Genomic DNA, 21,761 nt, shown 5'->3' on the forward strand with positions numbered 1-21,761 from the left:
CGTAAGGGTTCTATTCAGCCATATTATTCCTTGTTTTGTAACACTGGTAGCCCTTGACAAATAAGTCTTGCTTGTTTCAAGGAGATGCACTCTAGGAATAGTTATTATTTTGATTTCTATAGAATCATTCAAAGAGTATAATCTGAACAAAATGGAAAACACGGGATATATCAACTGTAAGTGAAGACACAATGCAGTCGTGAAGGGAGAAGGAGGAAAACAAGCTGTCAGAATCATCTGCAATACAAATATGCTAAAGTCTGTTGTGAAGAGTTTTATTTAACCATGCCCTAGGAACAGGTTTTAATTTTTTTTTCATTTTAAAAGTAATTTCTAGGCTTAGAAATCTCTACTTGTGATAAGAAAAATGGAAGCATGTTTATATAAACGTACAAAGTGGAATATTTACATTTCCTGAAGTAACAATGCTGGTAAATGGCTATATAAAGAGCATTCAGCAGTAATGTTTTTTAAGGCTCATTTATTTCCAAGTGCTGTTTTATGCAAGATAGGAGTAGTGAGCTGGAAGACAGCTATGATCCAAGTTATTCATCTACCCTTCCAGTAAATCATGACATAAATATTTACTGGATAACAGTTTATATATAAAAAGTAATTAGTTTCAGTTGTATGACACCTGACAACATGTGTCAAAATTAATAGTATATTTTGAGAGTTGTGAGTAAAGTTTAAATGCTTTTAAAAGATTTTGTGGCCAAATTACAAATTTAGAAGCTTGTGTTAAGGATCCAAGCTTGTGTTTATCCTCAGGGCAGATAGAGGTGTTCATACTGCCTGACTTCAGGCACTGCATTTACGTGTTGGCTTCTTCTCTAGGCTTTAACAATGTGTCTAGAAATGTAAAGGTCTCATACTAGCCTGAGCTCTGCATGTAACTGCTGGGAAGTTTGTCTCTCTCTGTAAATGAGAAACCAAGAAAACCTCTTTTCCTGAATAACATATGTAAAGTACTTTTCCCACCATAGCTTGGCAACATGATGGATAAGCTATGAGTCAAGTGTCGTGAAACAGAACGTGCTTTCTGACATGTTTCTTTTTAATGCAGTGTGGCTTGTCTTTTTATCCTCTTAAAAATGTCTGTAAATAGCTTTTGGGGCTCTGATATATGCAAAGGCTGCTTTACAGAGAGGCATGTAATTTAAAGTTCTTGGAATCTGTGTGCTTAAATGATTATCAGAAATTATCAGAAACACTATTTCAAAAGGTAATCTGAAAACTGTGCAGTACATTTTTGTCTTGAAATGAGCCTTCTAAGTGCACTATTGTAACACTTGAAAATGAGCTGAAATTAACATTTTTGATCAGGCACTATGTAAATTTTGATGAAAATGTTGGATAATGTTGCATTGCTTACATAGAGAAATCTGCACCTGGATTCTTACTGAAGACATAAAGACCGAAATATGCTTTAGTGCTTCAATTGCACTTAGTGCCCTCAATAGAAATTAAACAGAGATTCAGCACTTAAAATATCAATACTAAAATCAAAAGTACTTTACAGCTTTAAGGAGATAAAGGGTGGTTCTAAATACATGCTTGTCAACACAGACTTGTCAGTCAATTTGTCTTTGAGTTCTTTACCTTTCCATTGAATAGCATTTTGAGGCAGGGGAGAAGGGACATCTGTTGTGAAGAATCATTCCCGACAAAGGAAAAGCACTAAAATAAATATTTGAATCTGTCAATTAATTTAATCTGTACCTAATTATTAGTATTTCACCCTTATCCTCTATATTCTTGTCTTTGCCTGAATTTTTTGTTCCCGTGGCTGATACGCCCAGTAAAAGTGGAATCTGATCAAAATCCCCTGTATTTTGGAGAATCTGCAGTGAACATGCCTTTATGAGACTAAAATGCTATAAACAGTTATTTCCCCTTTCCTTTAGCGGACTTGAATGTCATGCACAAGCGAAATGAAGATGCATATCATAATCCAGAGGCAAGACTATATGAAGATAAAAGGGCTATTGTTGACCTAAGTTTGCCCTCCTCAAGACCTGAGAACTCAGAAGCATCTACAAATAAAATAGCAGGTTTTTAAGAATACTGTATTACTCCTTTAATGATCCATAAGTCTTAGTGATGAAAATTACATAGCTCTTTACCTCTTTCTAGTAGTCCTTTGATAGTGTTAGTGCTCTCTACCTGTGAAGTCAGCATCATGCTTCTTTCCCAAATTTCTTCATTGCTGTCACTGTGTGCTCTTAAAATCCTGTCTGTCATGTCACTAATGATAACTAAAGCTGTTTTAGCCCTGAAGAGTCAGGATCAGTATATTAGTTTTCTAATAAAATCTTCATGCATATTTGTTTTATTTTCAAATGACACAGTAAAATACAGCTGTGTAGTAGGTGAGAATATTGAATAAAATGAGATGGAAGGTCTTCAGGTGTATGATATTAGAGGTTAAGGTGAAAATGGTGCTGTAACTAAGTTAATAAGTTCTAAAAAGTTCCAGGTAAATTGGGTACGTATGGAGCTCTGTGCATTGCCTCCAAGTTTTAGGGATTCTGTTTTATTTTCATATTTTAAAACTAATGCATCTTTATCTCCTTATATTTTGGGAGACATCTAAATGAGAGCACTGTGGTACTCCAGAACTGTCCCTAGTTTAGGATGGGCAAAGGCCAGGATTGGCGATCATCTTCTCAGCTCAGCTTAGATGCTACTTTTCTTTCTCCTCAGTGAATTGTTGCACTTCTGGATAAAGAATTACATGGTATTTGGGGCATGAATCTATTTTGCACAACTTCAATTCTGCATCTTTACCACTGACTTTTGTTCCTTCTGTCACACCACTCACTTTTTATCCCTAACAGAGTGTATATTTAACCATTTAGTTAGAAGTGAAACAGGAAGGCTGATAAAGTAATAATGTGGAACAGCCAAGAGGTCCCTGGTTAGATCACTTACTTTGGGATTAGGAGGTGGTGCACATCAGTGATGGAAACTTTATAATCTTGCACTTTGAATTTGATCAGCCATGCAGTAGAGTCCCTTTGTGTATGTTTTGGTGGGTTTGGTTGCTTGGTTTTGTGGGGGTTTTTCTTGTACACTACCCTATTAAAAGAGGAACTTGCAGCATAGTAGTTGGTACACAGCAAGCGTTTTCCTTGATACTTTCCATAGTAACTTGTCTGTCTTGTATCCATGTCTTATAAATAGTATATAAAATTTGTTCTGCTTTTTTATATGGAAGTAACTCCATCATGAAAGAGCCACTTGTAAATTTAGTTATATTTTGGAAGGACTCAAGCACTGCTTCCATGTAAGGAAAAATAACCTCAAAGTCTACTTCTTGGTATGCAAACATGTGCTCCTAAGGCTAGGCTGTAGCAGTAAACATGTGCATTCCTATGGGAATACTTTTATGTGTTATTTCTGCTTTCATCTGACTTGGGTCGTATCTCACCATATAGGGAAATGCAGTGTTCCTCTCAGCTCAGTGGAGCTATTGCTCTTGCACATCCTTGAGGCAGTGTCCTTCAGAGCAGACATGATATGGGTGAAGGACATGCTGCATGAGCTGGAAAGTTAACACAACTTACTCTGCTTTTCCTTTACTTCCTTTCTTTCTCCTTTGCCTCTTGTAGGGATTCTGTTCTGCAAAACCTGCTCTGTGTGGTGTCTGAATTAATCCTCCTGTCTAGACTGTCTGGTTATGCCATGGTCGTAACTCAGGGCTAAAGGAGACCTGATGCTTCAAGTTTCATAGTACAGAAAGCACTTTATACTGTCAGAATTTGGTTTTCTGACTGCTTAGAATTTTATTTGCTAGTCTGGGGTTTTGCTTTTTGTAGCATCCTTTGCTATTTTATGTAAATATTTGTTCTGTTAGGATGCTTTGTTTTTAGAGAGTGAATAAACCTGAGGAACATAAATGTATGTTCTAAGTCAGAGGAATTACAAACAGTAAAGTTAGTAGATGTAAAGTATTTGCTGTTCTCATTAACTTGCAGGTAATGTTTTCAGATACTAAGCTGCCAATAGGACAGTAGAATAGGTGACTTTAATAGGTGTTATTTTGTAGAAATACAACTTGCTTGGATGGTATTAGGCAGTTAAAACCTAGCAGGTTTCCATGCAGACAATATAAGAAGTTTTAAGCTCAGCTATGGCCTTGAGTTACGGCTGTCATAAGCTTCCTTTTGAAACAAGTGTCTCAGATTCCCCCTTCTTCAGTCTGGCTTACTGTGTTTTGTTTGATTTTTATCTGTAACTTTTCCCTTCCCTTAGGTGTTACATTTGCACAGGCCTCTCCCTTTGCCCGAGGTAATGTGTTCGGTGAACCTCCATCTCCAGAGCAGCTTAAGCGACAGGAATCCTACAAGAACTTCCTCCGTCTACAGGTGAATGCACATGCCAGATATCATCTGGTGAAATAAATTGCAAAAAGAGGGTTTACAGTCAGAGTAGGTCATCCCTGCCAACCAAAGACCTTACTTGTGCTGTCATAGCCAACTCTGTACACAAGAGGTGTACTAAAATCTACGTACTATCGAGTTTCTTGGATTTTGGCTTACATAATAGCATCACTATACAAGCATTTCTTAATAGTTTGCTTCTTTAATCTAGGTTCTATCTTTTTTTTTTTTAAGTACAGCTCTCTAAATACAGTATTGAGTTCTCAAACTGTGCATACATCACAGGTTTGCATAGATAAATATGTACAGAAACAAAGATGTTTGCCCTTGGAAGTTGATATGATAAAAACACATGTTCGTCAAAATGAAATGGTGATCAGTCATAGTGTATTGTAAAAATACCCATAATTATTGATGGGTTAATAAAATCTGATTGTTCTTCAACCAGCTTATATCTTCTGTCCAAAATACTTCACATTTAATCTTATGCTGCAGATTATATATCAATGTAATGAAATATCAGTATCAAGGAAATCATAGATAATTTAAGAGAATACTAAAGTCATACAGTAAATCATAGATAATTTAAGAGAATACTAAAGTCATACAGTAGTTTAATGTGGATCTCTTGAAAAGAGAAGATTGAGGTGTTTTTTTCCATGTATAGGGCTGCCAAAAGGACTAAAGAATGGGCAGACCTTTTGCTTCAGTAAGCCAGCACTTAATCTAAAAGTGCTGTAATTGTGGAATGGAAAATTACCATATCTTTTTGGTTTCCCATCTTCCATTATTAAGTCAGTGAATAAAAGTGTTATTCAAGCACATCTGAAATAGAGCAGGTATTAGGAAATACTCTGGTTTTATTAGTTGTGTTTATAACTAGTTTTTGTACTGGGGGCTGGCTCCATAAATGGTGGCCAGAAAGAAATAGTAAAATAGGATCTCATTTTAAAGGAATTCTGAAGCTGAAATACAGGTCAGACCCTAGGATTCTTTTGGTTGCACAATATAGCTCTTGATTTTGCAAGTAGATAGTGCAAAGGAACATGGTGGTAAATGTTGATTATTGCTGGCTATTGACAGTTGAATACTTTGTTTTATTTTTAAGATTGAAGAAAAGAGACGCAGAGAAGAAGCAGAGCGAGAAAGACTTAGAATGGAAGAAGAAAAAGAGGAAAAACGACTCGCAGAGCAGAGGATGAGAATTCAAAAAGCATATGAAGAGGAACTAGAGGAGAGAAGGAGGAAAGTTGAGGAGGTGTAGTATTTTGATACTTTGACTTCTTTCCATCCTAAACTAACCCTTTGTACTGTTGGTTGTCTAGAAGGTAAGCTGAGAAGTGTCCTGTGAATTGGTCCTTGCTTTTAAATGGGTCTGCATTAGGCAGAGGAGAGGTAGCGAATTGTCAGCATTAACTAGCAGATTCTTTTCACTCTTTAGGGTGTATTATAAACTTGAAGTACTGTTAATTCTTTCAATAAAAAAATCTTTAGTTTTATAAATGACAGTGGTTCTCTGCTTTCTAAACGAAGTTGGTGGTGAGGCCAATAAAAACCTTTGTCAAATTGGTGAATTAAAAAAATATCATCCCAGTTTTTGTCTTATATCCAGCTCTCATGGAACTATTTGTAAAATGTAACTATACAAGAATATTTTGTAAAGCCTTTTTTTGAATTGGCAAGGAGGTATCTTTGAGATAAGAACACTGGTTATTTTGGAAGAATTCCAAGCAAATCTAATGAATACTTTTCATGGAGGTAAATTCAAATCTAAATCAATACACATGGATTTAATTCAAACCCAAAGGCTTTATTTCTTGTGTTTGCCTTTTAAAATAAATGTGCATAATTTAAAATATAATAAATAATTGTAGGAGGAGGACACAAGGCCATCAGAGGAGGAGGAGTCTTTCAGTACCCAATGGGATTATGAGAGATCAGCTTAGGATGCAGGACTTGAAAATTTCTAAGACAGAATGTGTAGCTTATATTCTAAATTCTCCTTCCCCAGTATTAGTAAATTAGTTGGATGAGCCTTGTCTTCTGGGTACCAGAGCTGGTCTAGGAGAGAGTAGGGAGCTAACTGGTATCACTGCTATTCACAGTCACAAGACTAAAACTGAGACCAGATGATGATTTTCTCAGTGGTCTTGTGATAGTGTGGTAATGTCTGCAGTATGTTTTGTTTGAATCTCAATTTTTGGAAATGGCTCCTACAGTTTAGCCTTAGCTGATGGCAGATCTGGGGTCACAAATTGGTGTTGATAGAAATTATTAGGAATTCTGTTTAATGGTGTTAGCAAAGCTAGGGTTGCTGATGTTTAATATTTGCATGAGATATATTTTAATTTGAATATTTGAAGTCAGACTAATGAAAAATGCTTTTTTATTTCATACTAATCACTTTGATGTGTAATTTTAACTCCTCAAATAAAAAGCAAACAAAACTTTAGTAACTGAGTCTTTTTTATGTATTAATTATGTTACAGCGAAGGCTGAAAAATAAAGAAGTAATTCAATTAGATGAAGAAAGGAAAAAAGAGGCAGAAAAACAAAGAAAAGAAAAAGAAGAAAAGCAAGAGGAACAACTTAGACAATATTTTGAGAAAGAGAAGATGGAAGAGGAAAAGAAGATGGTATGCTTAAGTGACCTTCTAGGATAACCTTTAAAAATAACTGGATTTTAAGGAAATCGTATGATTTCTTAGACCTCTACCTTCAGTGTTGTTCCCCTCTCAGTCTATCAAACTGCAGTATATTTAATGCACAAACAGGGAATAGTTGATGGAAAAATCAGACATGCTGCAGTGGAACCTTATCTTGTTGATCAAATTTGTGTTAAAAAATAGTAAAAGCAAGATCAATAATCTGTTCTTGATAGCTGATTTTTATATCTGCTGTGAAATACCTTGACCTGCATTTGCTGAGGTGCAAATACAATTATTTATTAGAGGACTGGTAGGACTGTTCATCTTGAACAACGGTGCTTTTGATGATTTAATTATTTGCCTTTGACCTGGATGATGTAAAATGTCCATCACGTAGCATTCTGATGGACAAAATCAAAGTAAATTATAAAATTGTCTCTCTTATAAAATTTCTACCAAATTTCTGTCATTTCTTTTAAATGGACAGATAGAAAAGAAGTGTCTAGAGGAAAAAAGATATCTAACTTTATGTAAATATAAATTTTAAAAAAAAACCTACAGCATAGAAAAAAGTTATTACAATTGCTATAGATCGGGAAAAAAAATCACATGAAATAATTTTGGCAAACGTTTTTTTCTGTCAGAGGAATAAGACTAACAAAACTTTTCCTGTCCACAATAACACTTTATTCAGAAGCTATAGGAAAGTAGTTTCAGTCTTAGTTTCCTCCCTGCAGGTGTCACGACAATCTTCACCCATCATTCCTGCTCTTCAGAACAAATCAGTAAGAAAAGAAGAAAGGATTCCCTCTGCTGAGAGCCGCCTGTCTTACTATGCACAAGTATGATTATTATAGCAAACTTCTACTGGTTTATTTGAGACAGTACAGTGTATGAAATCATGGCAGATTTTTAAAATTTGCCACTTATTACTGGAATGTCATGGATAATGAGACAGTCTTTACATTAACCAGTCTTGTTGCTCTGAAATATAAGGTTAAATTTTATTTCAAGTATTGAAGATTTTTTTTTGTTTTATTTTTTTGGGGGGGGATTTTTTTGCATGTGCATTTTCTGTAGGAATGAGTGCCTCTTTTTGGAGAGGACATACAATGTTCAGACCCTTACCAGGGGTCTAATGATCTCAAGATTTAGGGTAAGAAAGTTTGTTTACATATAATCTAGCAGCTCATCATATTCAGTCAGAGAAGAACTTAGCTCAGGCATGAAGTTTAATGTTGATTCATAGGCACTGACATTATTGTGTAATCTTTATGTTTTTGAAGCTGCAAGAAGATTACAACTCCTAATATGCTTTCCTTTCTTCTCTGCGTCACAAATGAGTTATGATGGTGATTCTGAGACCCTTCATTTCTTTTACTTGATTATCTGCTTTGGGTATTTTTTTGCTTTTTGAATAAACTTCTAGAAGAGAGTAGATTAAATAATTGTTTATGATATTTGAATCTCAGGCTACACTTTTGTCTAGGCTACACTTCTGTCTTGTTATTGAAAAAGTGTGTGTGTTTGTCTTTTACTAACTCTGAACTGGGCTAGACACTTCACAGTGCAGTTTGAGAGAATATTTTATGTCACACTTTCAATCTTATTAAAACCATTGCTTTCCCTAAATGTGAAGAATGCTCTGGAGGTAGGTCAGTTTATTTCTTTAGCAGTACTTGCTATAGGTTTGTTTAGATTTCTGACTAGTGCATTATAGGTATTGTCATAGTAATTTGGATTATACATTTAAAGATCAGATTTATAAAACCTTAGGCATTAACAACCTGTAAGGTTGCTGTTCTGTCTTCCAGTTGTTAATGTAAATTGAATGTAAAATAAGGAAATAAAATGTATTATCTTCCTATTACTAATGAACATTTCGTATTCATGATGATTACTAGAATCCTGCACAGCCAAGAGCTCCTTCTCCACCTGTCCCTGCCAGAAGAAATCAGTTGCGTTCATTAGGTGGGTGTTTGTCTTTATTCCAAGCTTGCTTTCTATTACAGTTCTCAGTTACACTTCCTTTTCTTGCCTGCAAAAAAATAGGCCTTTGAAGTCTACATTTCTGTCTAGGTGTTTTCTCTGTTTTAGTACTATCAATGCATTAGCATGGTATGTCTGAAGTTTTAAGACAAAATAAAAATGCATTTATTATGTGTCATCATCAGGAGGGTTTTTTTTGTAAAAACTCTGATACTGGAATACTCTGCATGGGAAGTGCTGCATCTCTTGGAACAGTGGCCAGTATATTGCAAAATGACAGAGTTTTGGATTGGCTGAGTAAGGGATTAGATCAACAGAGTATAGAGCATTGCAGTCCTAGCTCTTAAATTCTACCTACCTCTGTTAGTCTCCCTAATCCTCTCCTGATTCCTCTTTGCTTTCACTGGCAGTTCTAAAATTCAAATGTGCTTGAAGGATCTCCTTTGCTTTTTTAATATTAGTTATCTTGGCAATATGTGGGTGGAAAGCAGTAATTTTTCTGCTGATACTTTTTTTTTACAAGTATATAAGAAACAACACATGGAATGTAGCCATATATGGTGTCCTACAAATGCTAGTCTGCTGCAGAAAGTACCTGAGGCTCATCTGGGGTGTTGTGGTTTTTCCACTAAATGGAAGGCAGAGTGGTTCTTAATGCAGTCATTGGAAATTGATTGACTTGGACCATCTGTCACAAGAGGAATAAAGATTTATAAATTAAGTCTTGTGTTTGAGGATTTAAACTAGTAAGACTTGCTTGCCTGCCAAGTTCTGGACATTGAGGTCTAAAAGTCAGTAAAATATCAAATTATGTTATTTGGAAAATGAGGAATTTCTGAAACTGGTTTAACTTGTGGAGGAATGCCGTCCTGACCACAAAAAACAGCATTGACCCAAAGTAGGTCTGAAAAGTCAACATAAGCATGTATTAAAAATTGAAATTAGAACTCTTGACCACTTAAGAGAATCTGCACTAGGCAGACACTTGTCCCACTTTTGAGTCAGGAAAAAAAAGATGTTGAGTGCTTGCAGATACCACTTGAATTCCTGTTATCTGAGGACTGTGTAGGTTTGCTTATTTCAAAATAACGCAATTTACTGGTAACATCCACTTGTATTTCATAGCTTTTCCTTTTTTAAATATAGCAAAACATTTCCAATGACATTTGTATGTTTTCTGCTGAAAGAATGCTGAGAGCATTCTGTTGAAACAGAATGCTTTCTGTTTTAAGGGTTCTGGTCCTTGTGCTGTCTCAAAATATAAACTCTGATCTAATTTCTAGTATGTGAACTGTTGTGACTCTTGTGTTTGTACAATCCTTGTTTTAATTAGCATTTCATTACATCTGTTTTTTCCCTTTATTTTTTACCTTAAGCTTATAAGTAGGCAGAAAAGTTGCTCTGACACTCCCTATTTTAAATTATTTGTGCTAAATTCCAGAGGAAAGGAAGAATGTGATAAATGAATTATCAGAGATGAGGAAACAGCTTCGAAGTGAAGAGAGGCGACTGCAGGAACAGTTGCTAAATGTGGCCAGTCATGATAATGCACCAATTACATGGTAAGAATTTAATCTTCTTTTAAAAGTTAGATTTTTCACAGGAACTTAGTTACTATGTATTATTAGCTAGTATTAGTTGGCCAATATACATGAGTGGAATGAAAATATAAAGGTAAAACTTGTATATAAAATATTTTCTTTTTTTTTTCTAATGTGTTTAAGATTTTTCCAAGAGTCTTGTTAAAGTTTATTATAAGAATGGCTGTACTAGTGAGATACGAAGTTGCAATGCTCTGTCTTGAAGAGAAAACAGATGTCTAAGGCAGAATTTTATCTCATTATCTTTTTCCTAGGGCGTAATTTTTGCCTGTAAACTGCAGTACTACTGCTGCTGAATATACTTGTGAATACTGTACTGTTGTGGAAGTACCTTCTTATTGAAAAATCATATTCTCTTTATTTAATAAATTTGGTTTGCTTCCAAAATGTTTTAATCATACCAATTAGCTGGAAAAGATTCCCTTAAATACCAGTCTTAGTTCCACTCTGTAAAATGTGAGGGTTTCTTTAATGTTAAGTAGGTTATCTCCTTTTTATAACACAATATGCAGTGTCATTACTTTCAAATTTATTTTCCTGTTTTGATAGCTTTATTTAAAGATAAAAGATCTGAACTTTATCAATGCTATATTTCCATCCAGCTCATTAGTGTTATGATGTTAAATTGCATTCTGCTTGTTTTACAAACTTTTCAAGCAGGAGGAGGGAGAAGAATCCAAGGGATATATTTGAGATGGCCAGGCTTCGTCTGCAGGCTCCAGTTCGGCGACCTTCGTTGAAGGAGGCACAAGATCCTGTCAATATACAGAATATCTGGGAATTTAATGAACTTAAGTACAAAGGCAGGTAGATCTTCTTGTTACTGATGAAGAAGGGTAGGTACCCTTTTCCTCCGTCTTCTATTCCACGCAGGATTTAAAGACAAAAATAAAAATCAGGCTCTTTGTGAGCTACTGCCCATGCAGTGCACTTTGTGGACAGTATTCTATGTGTGTGTTTATCTCTCTGTGGGGCTCTTCCTGCAATTCCATGGAATTCATGGCATTACAGTGCTGCATCATCACTCGGAGCATTCACCTGTCTTCTAGTCCCTGCTGCTTAAACTTGTGCATTTGATTTTATGGTGTTACTGAAAGTAGATTGATAAAATGGACTATCTTGTCCACCAACAAATTACGTTTCTGTGTAACTTTCTGTTTCTTGTTTACCAGAAAATATATGGTTTTAATATAGTAAAATTGTAAAATCATTGCAGAGTGGCTCATCCTCTTGACCATTGTCACTGCAGTATTTTTAATGTTTTTCTATGACTTTGAAAATGCTCTTTCTTTATAAATCCTTTTCAGAAATGTTGATTTAGGGGAAAAAACGTGAGTTTCATATCTTTGCTCTAGATCCTGAAACACGTATAGGCTTGAGGCACATGTATCCTGATCCTCCAAAAGATGACCAGACTCTAGAGATTCAACAGCAGGCACTGTTGAGAGAGCAACAGAAGAAACTTGACAGAATGAGAATGAGGAGAGAAACAGAAGGTGAGGAATGAATGCTCAGAGATAAACAAAAATCCTTGAAATTGTGTGGTTTTTATTTGGTAAGAATTAAAACTCACTAGCTCTAGTTTTGCTTCTTTGAAGTCCAGTGTCAGCACTGCAGTATGAAACAGTAAAACACCAGAATGCTGAAATTCTTTCATAATATAAGCATAAAAAAATTGAGTGTTTGGGGGAGCTTCTGTGGTTTTTTACTTAGTTTTTGGGGTTTTTAATTACTGTGACTGTTTCTCTTTGGTTTCCTGAAAATAATTTAATTCATATTTCATAAAAATGTAAGAGAAAATTAGTTTTGTTACTGTTTCTTGAAGAAAACTACAGAGCAGTGAAACTCTTTTGTTGAATTGTGTTACAAGTGTTAGCAGATAAGTTCCATGGAGCAATTCTTGAATTCTTACAGAGGAAGTAGGATGTCTTTGAACTGTGAATTGTTTAAAATGTAGCCAGTGTATCTTCACCTTGGTCTTCTTTTAATAGATGAAATCTCTTTTATTTCCATGATCTTGGGTTGATCTATTTCAAAGTTTCAGAAACCTGTGTCCACAAAGAACCTTTGCTCACATGGAAACCACGTGTGAGATAATGTAACTACTGTGAGGTTCCAGAAGGAAAATGTTGCTTGTATTTCTTAATAGAGATGATCCTAAGATAATAAAACATTAACATCGTAACATGGTAAAATATTTTGGCTGCATATTGTGGAAACAGTGAAAAGTAAACGAAATATCCCTTTTTTTGCATGCTACCATTAATTCCAGACATAAGGTTCATTGAGATATCTTTTACAAGCAGCCATGAAAGAGCAGTATTGCCAGTTATTTTAGATCATATTTAAAATCATAATGGGAATTGCTTAAACCTATACAAGTGAACTCAGTTTCGAGTGCAAGGTACAGATTTCTTGGAAGAGTGTTTGGCTCTGTAATTCAGACTGGTCTAACAAAATTTTTGAAGAGATAGTAACTTTATTTCTGTGGTTGCTTAGCCTTTGCTAGCAGCCAGACTCCCACCTGGCTGCTCTCCTGCTTATGTCCCCTCACTCCTGTCCTTTGGTGAAACAGGAAGAATAAAGCTTGTTGGCCAAGGTACAGATGGGGAGACTGGTTACAAATTGCTGTTGTGGGCAAACCAGACCTGACTTAGGGAAAATCAACCTAATTATTGCAGACCTAAATATTTGATTACTGACTTTGAGTAACGGAAAATAAAAAGACAAGCATGAAGCCTGCACGTTTTCTGCCCCTTCCCCATGCCCAGTTTCACTCCTTCATTCTCCTGCTCCCCTTCCTTGGTATCACCCCAGGTTATGTTCAGTCCTTTCTGTGATGCAATGAGCAATGTCAGGCATGAGCAGGAGGGGCATTGTGGTCGTTACATAGTGTTTTCTCTCTGCTGCTTCTGTCTTCTTGCACCTTTCGATCTGCTCTACCATAGTGTCCTTCAGGGGCTGCAGGGGAATCTCTGCTCTGGTACCTGAGCACCTTCTCCTCCTTCTTCTCTGGCCTTGGTGCCTCCAGGCCTGCTTGTCACAGGCTTGTCCTCACTCCTACCACCACGCTTTGATTTGCTCTTTCTCAGGTTTGTTTGCAGAGGCATCACAAGCCTGACTGATAGGTCTTTCTGTGTCCTGCCGTAGCTGCATTGTGGCACTGGCTGTGCCCAGCACAGGGTATCCCCTGGCATCTTCTCACAGCACCCCCTTGCCACAGTCATCCACAGAATTGCTCCTTAATTAGCCTGAGGTGAAAGTTGAGCATTAAATAAAACCAAGCACATGTGGAAGGAAAATATTTACATTTTTCCTTACTGCTTTGGAAAAACAGAATGCCTCTTCTAGTCACTGGTCTTTGAGGCTAGCTCCATTAGCTGTTGCCAGACCTATATGTGAGTAAGATTAACAAAATTGATATCAAGATGTGAAGGGTGACAGTGTTTTGTTCAGTATCCTGTTGAGTCTTAAAGATGATTCCTATTCTGTATTGGACAGATGTTCAAGCAATGTGTGCAATATTGCTTATGGATAAATAGAACTTCACAGTTGCAAATAAGCATATCTATACCACTTTCTGTGTTAATTATATGGTTGTGAATATAATTTAATGTCTAAATGGAATGTATAGGGTTGACTTCAGACTTCCTCTCCATGAGATTGACTGAAATGGTGACAGATAATTCATCAGCTTCAGCTGAGGTCTCTCTGGGGATTAGTTCTGGTTTTCTACCATTAGAATATTTTTTAATAGACCAATCTGAGAAAGTTTTCATTTAATGTTTTCTGAAGAGAACCTCCACCATCTAGAATGCAAATTTGCCTTTTCCATTAATTTCAAGCACAAGCAGTCATTTAGACTTCTGCTAATGCTTAAAGTAGGCTTCCATGAAATACATCCAAGGAAAGGCCTCTTCTGGTTAGCTTAGATTAGTTGGTAAATAGGCAGCTGATTTTTATAAGTATTTTCTATTGGTGCTTCTAGAGGATCCTTTAACTGCTTTTTCGTTCTCTCTCCTACTGCTTTACAACATCATTTAACTTTATAGTCTGTCACTGAGTACTGAGCAAGAGAATTAGTTGCCATCTTTCTATTTCCAGTTTATTTTCCTCAGAGACAAATTTATCATCTTCCTCTCACTGAAAATAGATGAGTGGTTTTATTGTCTGATTTAAGGCAGAAGGAAAGATGAATTAAAGCAGTATGTGCTATTGTACTGTGGTTGAAATAATGTCTTATGGACTTTGCATACCTCTTTTCCCACACTGTGTGTAAGTGTTCTTTGCCTTACATGCTTTTCATACACTTTTTCCTCTGATATGTTTGTTTTTCTCTTTATGTGAAAGAGGAATATGTTGACTATTAATGGAACTCTAAACTGAGAAATCAATGTTTTAAATGTCGCAAGTTTTTATATTCTGGCTGCATCCTTATAAATGCGGCAGTCTTTTGCAGACTTCTGGATGATTATTATTCTGGGGGATGGGAGGGGAAGCCCCAAGAGCAGGTTTGATGATGTTGTGCTGCAGTGCTGGGTGCTGCTGGACTGGAGCAGTGTCAGGAATGGGTTAGGTGTTAGCCCAGGAGGACTGACAGCCCATGTGTCTGATGCTGGACAGAAGGTCAGCTACACACTGAGTATGTTTGTGGGGCAGAGATGTAAGAAACAAAAACTATTACTAAATATTTAATTTGAGAACTTAAACTACATAAGAAAAGTAACTTCAGTTCTGCTTCTTTGCATTTCCAGCGTGCATTGGGTCATTGTTAGCTTAACTTTCAGGATGGTTTGCTGTGCTCTCCAGAACTGAGGTTTTATCCATAGATAAAAGCATATATATTCTTACCCCTTTTCTCTGTGAAGCAATCTCTGTCTGGTTCAACTCCTCTTTGAAAGCTGGAAGTGTGGTGTGCTCAGCATGTTGAATGTGCATTCAGTCTTGGGGCTTTCTGCAGTCCCTGCTCTGGTTGTTACTCCCTGCAAGGAGCAAAGAAAACAGATGAGAAAGAATACGTTACAGATATCTGTTTGATTTCTCTGATTCTACTTAGATTTACTTAAGGAAACTGAAAAAAATTGTTTGATTCAAATGTTTTAAAAACTCATTTATTCATTATAATTTTTGTGTATTTAAAGATGTAATGCACACTGGTCTTCATTTTTGCAATAATAGGATGATAAAATATATTTGGTTATTAACAATTTTTATGTCAACCCTATTGTTTTGTCTCTTGTTTATGTAGCTTTTGTCGATCAAGATGATTCTGCTTTGGACAGCTATTCACAACCCATGGGCCTGGTAAGAATAAGAGGTTTTTTATTATGTTACTTTTTCAAGTGTGAGAAATACTGTGTCTTTCATTGGTTTGGAGAAAGGAATTACACTTAAGTAACAAGACAGCAAGCTTATTTCTTTCTTTTGCTTGTCCACACAAGTGGCAGCTTCTTTAAATATGATATACAAGTTGCTTATCTTTGTATATAGAGATGGCCTGATTCTTTAACTCTCCTCCTTTTATATTCATTGATATTTATTTTATGTTCATATGATGTTAGATTGCTGCTGGGTGGGGGGGTGGTGAGAATAGTAGAAAAAGGCAAGCCACAAGCAGTTGCTCTGAATTCAGGTGGTTTAAGTGATGCACTTGGCAGTCAAGAATTGGGTATGTTCTCAGCTGGGATGTTTATTTTGTGACTTGGTGAAAAGAGAAAAATAAAGTGCTGTCAAATTAGAATTTTCCACTAATCCAAAATACTGAGTAACAGAGTCCAATTGTGTTTCATGGTAATGTGAAACAATGAAAAACTGGAGACTGTGCAACAGCAAAGACATTAACCTTGAGGATAATACTGTAACAAAATATAGAAATAGGACACTTTTTATTTTAAAAAATAACCTCATTAATGCACTTTATAGTTGTAATTTAATGCCTAAAATTTTCACTGAGCAATGCTTTGCAGTAAAAGGTTTGTTTTCTCTTTTTCTGTTTCCTCTGCTGGTTTCTACTGCTTTGATTTTGGAGTGGTTTTCAAAATAAATTTTTCCATGGTAGGATTTCTGTAACAAATGGTTGCAACTCTGCAGTGAACTATGAGTATTGGTCTTAGTGCTTGATATTATAATGTAGAAATTTGTTATTTTAATGCTTTAATGTCAAAGATTGTATGTGGTGGGATAAGTGAAACATAAGGAATCGTTCTTCATTTGATCAATATGTCATACAAACCTTAAGTGCAAAGCTCAGTTCAAGCACTGACTGTTCTGAACCTCATGCAGAGTGACAAGGATCCATTTCTTGATGGAAATGTCTGTGTTACACAAATCACCACAGCAGTTGCCACGTGTAGGCAATTTCAGCAAATGGGATTTCCACCAAAGAGTAAAAAGAAACCAACCTAATGCTTGAAGAGAATATGAGTTATTTAAAAATGTATTGGGTTTTTAGAATCACAAAGTCAGTGATAGTAGAATATTGATACTGTAGAGCTGCTCTTAGCTTCACAGAAGTTTGGCAATTAATTTACATTAATTATAATCTGGACCCAGAAATATATTGAGGCTTCTGAATTTCTATTTTTTCTGTTTCACTTCTGTAGTTCAGGAATGACTCTAATGAATTCCAGAAAAATTCACTGTTGGAATCGGATAGTGCTTTTATTGGTAAGTTTATACCTCATCTCAAACATGTTGTGAATTTACAGACACGTCGTTTAGTCTAATGTGTCTCTAAAATGATTATTACTGTTTTGAAAGTTGCAGTGGTTATAGCTATAGTGATTCGTTTGAAGTATTAGAAAGTTATGCCTCCAAATTAAAATGCAAAGATTTATGAAATTTCACTGGAATAGATTTGTGTAGATGACACCTAAATTTAATGATGCTGCTCACTTGCCCTTTACCACCTTACATCTTTTCATAAGAAAGCATCTTTCTCTGCTCTTCTTGCTTTGTCTGGGATATTAGTCTTGTCAAGGAACTTTTTTTTGACATCTTCTCAGCTTTGGATAAGGAAAAGCTAATATTTATTAAGGAAATGTGTTAGAATGGTAGCATAGGCAATGCTTTTCTATTGTTCTGCTGCAAATAATAGAATTCATTGGCAATCACAGCTAACAGTTGCAATCTGTCCACAGTGAAATACAAGTCTTAGACAGTCAGTGATTCTTTTCGTGGTTATTCTTTTGATTTACAAGCATGCTTGATTTTAAGTATGATTATATGGTATAAAATAGCATTTCATTCTAAATTAGTCACTTTTCTGCTGTTCACATATTATTTCATTTCACTTGCAACATCATACTTACAGACATTGTCACTTATTCATCATCTGAAGTAGATGATTTTTAGTTTTCTTAAGATTTCTGTATAGACTGCCTCATGTAATGTCTCTTTATTCAGCCTTTATATGCATGTATGTAAAAGTGTTGGCTTATTTCTAGTCACTAGAAATAACAAGACTAGAAAAACCCAACCAGCTCAGGCCTCTATGTATTTTCCATTAGCAGGCATTACAGTGTCTTGACATTTCTTTCAGTCATCTATGGGAAACCATCTTGCAAAGTTTTTATTCTTTGCTGTAGGGAAGATGCAGTAGAGACTTGCAGGTACTTTTTAATGAAACAGTGTTTCTACAAATTGATGATTATTATCTCTGGCTTTGGCTAAAAGCAGAATTTTATGTTCAAAATGTATTCAAGCCTATTCTGTTAACATGCAAGTGCTGGAGTACAGGATAGAACCTGGCATTGGGAAGGGCACAGGATGGAGCTTTGAGCCTTGTTGAGATCATTTGGTACTCTGTAGTCTGCAATACCTTGCTTTTCAGGTTAGGCATTACTGTGTGTTAGTACAGCCCAGTGGTGAAAGGATCCCTTAGGAGAGCCCATCAGTCTAGGATGTGGCCAAATATCCCATCTCAGCCAGGACAGGATCATGGAGAGGAGTACAAGATGCATGGCAGACATGCAGGACTCTTCCAGCTTCCAGTTACTTGTAGAAGATTGCCTTTCATAGTCTTGCTAAGCTGGGCCTTTCATAGATGATGTCTTTCATGAACTGGAATCAGCATTTTTGAATCCCTGTTTACCATCAGCAGTATTGTGTGGATAAATATCCAACCTATGCCTTCTCTGAACTATCTCCTTTCATCTGCTCTGAATCTGCCATCTCTGTAATGGGGTACTCTTGGTTTTATTCACTACTTGCATAAGGTTAATGATATTTATAGTCCTCACACCCTTTTTCTTCAATCATAAATGATCTTGGAGGAAAAAAAGGGGGAAAAAGTGTGTGGGGGGATAAATACTATGCTAGGTTAACTCCAACACCCAATAAACTGCAAGTACCAGTTGGATTAGGAGAAGAATAAAACCATTTTCTTCAATAGTGAGCTGTAGGCGCTAACTAAAAATGTTATCCTTTGCATTATTTGGGTTTTATAAATAGCTACTAACATTCTGAGTATGAATCTGGTGACTTACATTTCTGAAATGAAAAATAACTACCATTATTTGTGGGCTGCCTTTTCTGTGAGTTGTGCTGCTCACATTGGCTGAGGGTGTTTTCTGAAATACAGGAGAACTGTATTTTAACAATATTTTCCATTTCTTAAGAAAAGTGTAACATTACCCTGTGTTTTTGTTGGGTTTTTTTTGACATGGGTTTAAAATCCAACTCAGTTTTGATATCTATTATGTCAGCATTACAAATGAATTTATCTCATAGGACTCAGAAATTTGAGGCAGTTAGAAATAAAGTGGTTTATCAGTTTTGCCTCACTGGGAGCCCTAGAATCCATTAGTGTTAATGCAGTGATTTGAAAGCATCTCTGCAGCAGGATCTGAATGATAGATGCTTCCAGAACAGGTAGCATCTGATACTGATGATACACTAATGGTACAAATAAATTCTTAAGCTTGTCCTTTGCTGTGATAAATTCACATTGTTAAACCATTTTTTATATTCTGAGTAATAGCACTACTTTGGATATAATGAAGTATAGCTGGTCTTGTAGCTGGAATTCTGATATATGAATTGTTAGCCTTACACCATTTCAAAGTTATGCTTTGATTTTTTTACTTGAAACATTTGTGATAAGAGCATGAGTACCTTTGGTGAAACTGTGGGAGAGAAAAGACACGATGAGAATAAAAAATTATTTTTAGGGAAAAAACAACTGACAATTTAAAAAATCTCTTTTCGTTAACCTGAACTTGTTTGATATCAATCAAATTTATTTTTGAAACCTAAGTATTTCAATTTTCAACCAAAATAACTGTTTGTTACATTCAGAATTTACACACATATATATATATAATATATATTTTTAAATTTTTTTTTTAACTTTATGTGACATACTGAACAAACCAGTTTTCTAAAATGTGACTTTGTTGTCACAAAGAGGTGGTGATGGATTCTGTAGGGGTTTTGTTGAGCAGAGCCCACTGTCTGCACCAAGGAGCAGCAAAGCCATGAAGCAGCCCCAGGCAGTGGTTACTGTTCCTGGAGCAAAAAAAAAAAACCCACTTTTTTGAAAGAGTCTGTGTTTGACAGAGTTTCCAGAATCAGCTAAAGGAAGGGAAATAGACAAGTGTGAAACAGAGATATGACCTTAGGGTTCATTTATGTTGTAAAAATAGATTAAACTCCCTCCACTGCAATGTGATACAAGTATGATCAAAAAGTGTAGTTATTTAATTTTGTATGAACAGATTTTAATGTTTTATTGCATGAAAAGGCAGAGATGTGACCAAGGATGTATGATTGACACATAGATTTTGTGTTACCATATTCCATGCAACATTGTCATTCCATGTAATGTTATTATATACTTCATAGAGCATATTTACAAACATAATTTGTTACACGATTATATCTTTTTATGACTCTAATTTTCCAAGTGTTCTCTTTCAAGCAGAGATACTGCACTCATTTGAGTACTCATTTTCTTTAAAGGTCTAGGTATAAACAGGATCTGTTATGAATACATTCCTTTGATTCCTGTGATGGAGTCAAGTACAATATATTGGCTCATTTCGAAACATAAACAAGGTTTGAGTGCTCTCTGATATTTTGATTTCTTTGAAAATTATTTCACCTGTTTTTCCAGGTGCTAATGGGGAAACGTTTTCTGCCTTAGAAGAAGTTAATTCATTACCACAGCTTCCATCCTCTGCAAGGGAGAGGAGACGACTAAAGCAGAGAGCTTTGGAGAGTGCTGTACGTATGAGAACTGGATTGGCTTACATGGGAAGGTGGCCCACAGATGTAATGTCACACAGCTCCTGTGGTTCCACAGTGACTCCATGTTGTGGCTCCTGAGAGACTACATGCATAGCTATTTGCCCTTTTAAAAAGGATGCTGTTTAACTGAAGGATTTGTGCACTTTTGGATTCTCTGCAGGAGGAAGTTCCACCAGGCCAGACACCACTGCTGCAGCCTGACAGCTTCTCTTTGCACTCAAACTTCAGCCTCGACGTGGATCAGTTGAAAGGCAAGAATGAGGAACGATTGCACAGACTGACTGAGCTCCAGCAGAAATCTCCCTCCTTGGGTATGCTCCCTGTAGTAGACATGATATAGTGAATACTAAGTAATTGCAATAATTGAAGGAACAAATAATAATAGGTTTCATGTAGATGAACGGTGAGTGACCAGATGAAACACAGGAGTTACTTGTAGAGCTCTATAGCTGGTGCAAGGGCTTCCCCTGCACACTTCAACGTAACTTCTTTGGAGTAAGTTTAGAGGAGGGGAATAAGAAAAGATGCTCTGATTCCTGTCTGATCAGCCATTCATACTTGTCCTGTGAGCACCACTGCCCTGTGTCACTGTAGGCAGGAGGATGGGGATATCCAGATGCACAGCTGAAATATCACTGGGAAGAAAGGAAATGCCTGAGTGATGAATGATGATGAGGTGCCTGTGTGAGTTTCTTGGCATTCCTGGGAATCAGATGTCTGTGGTCCAACCAGCATGAAGAGAATTGTGTATGATGAAGTACCTCAGTTTCTAGTTAATTTGATTTTCTAGTGGTTTGTTAATATTAATGATCATTCAGTATTCGAGTATGTATTTGATATTGATACCTCCTTCACTGCACACACACTTGAATTCATTCCATGTTTCTTAC

The 21,761-nt window shown here is 36.1% G+C and overlaps 1 protein-coding gene across 16 annotated transcripts in view; it reads left to right on the forward strand.

Moving 5' to 3' along the window:
• The window catches only part of CSPP1 (centrosome and spindle pole associated protein 1), a 60,239-nt gene that overhangs the window by 34,235 nt on the left and 4,243 nt on the right, over positions 1-21,761 (forward strand). For 13 of the 16 annotated variants that reach the window (XM_085052974.1, XM_085052973.1, XM_085052980.1 and 10 more), the window contains 13 exons: positions 1,908-2,054; positions 4,258-4,370; positions 5,494-5,643; positions 6,875-7,021; positions 7,771-7,875; positions 8,938-9,004; positions 10,464-10,584; positions 11,281-11,426; positions 11,979-12,119; positions 15,872-15,927; positions 17,226-17,289; positions 20,738-20,847; positions 21,032-21,182. In XM_085052974.1, coding sequence (XP_084909100.1) covers positions 1,908-2,054; positions 4,258-4,370; positions 5,494-5,643; positions 6,875-7,021; positions 7,771-7,875; positions 8,938-9,004; positions 10,464-10,584; positions 11,281-11,426; positions 11,979-12,119; positions 15,872-15,927; positions 17,226-17,289; positions 20,738-20,847; positions 21,032-21,182 — 1,518 coding nt within the window. Of the gene's footprint in view, positions 1-1,907; positions 2,055-4,257; positions 4,371-5,493; positions 5,644-6,874; positions 7,022-7,770; positions 7,876-8,937; positions 9,005-10,463; positions 10,585-11,280; positions 11,427-11,978; positions 12,120-15,871; positions 15,928-17,225; positions 17,290-20,737; positions 20,848-21,031; positions 21,194-21,761 lie in introns of all 16 variants that reach the window. The other 3 variants (XM_085052972.1, XM_085052982.1, XM_085052979.1) reach the window with 3 other exon arrangements.

Source organism: Lichenostomus cassidix, chromosome 2, assembly GCF_008360975.1.
Source record: "Lichenostomus cassidix isolate B80296 chromosome 2, HeHo_3.0, whole genome shotgun sequence".
Taxonomy (NCBI): Eukaryota; Metazoa; Chordata; class Aves; order Passeriformes; family Meliphagidae; genus Lichenostomus; species Lichenostomus cassidix.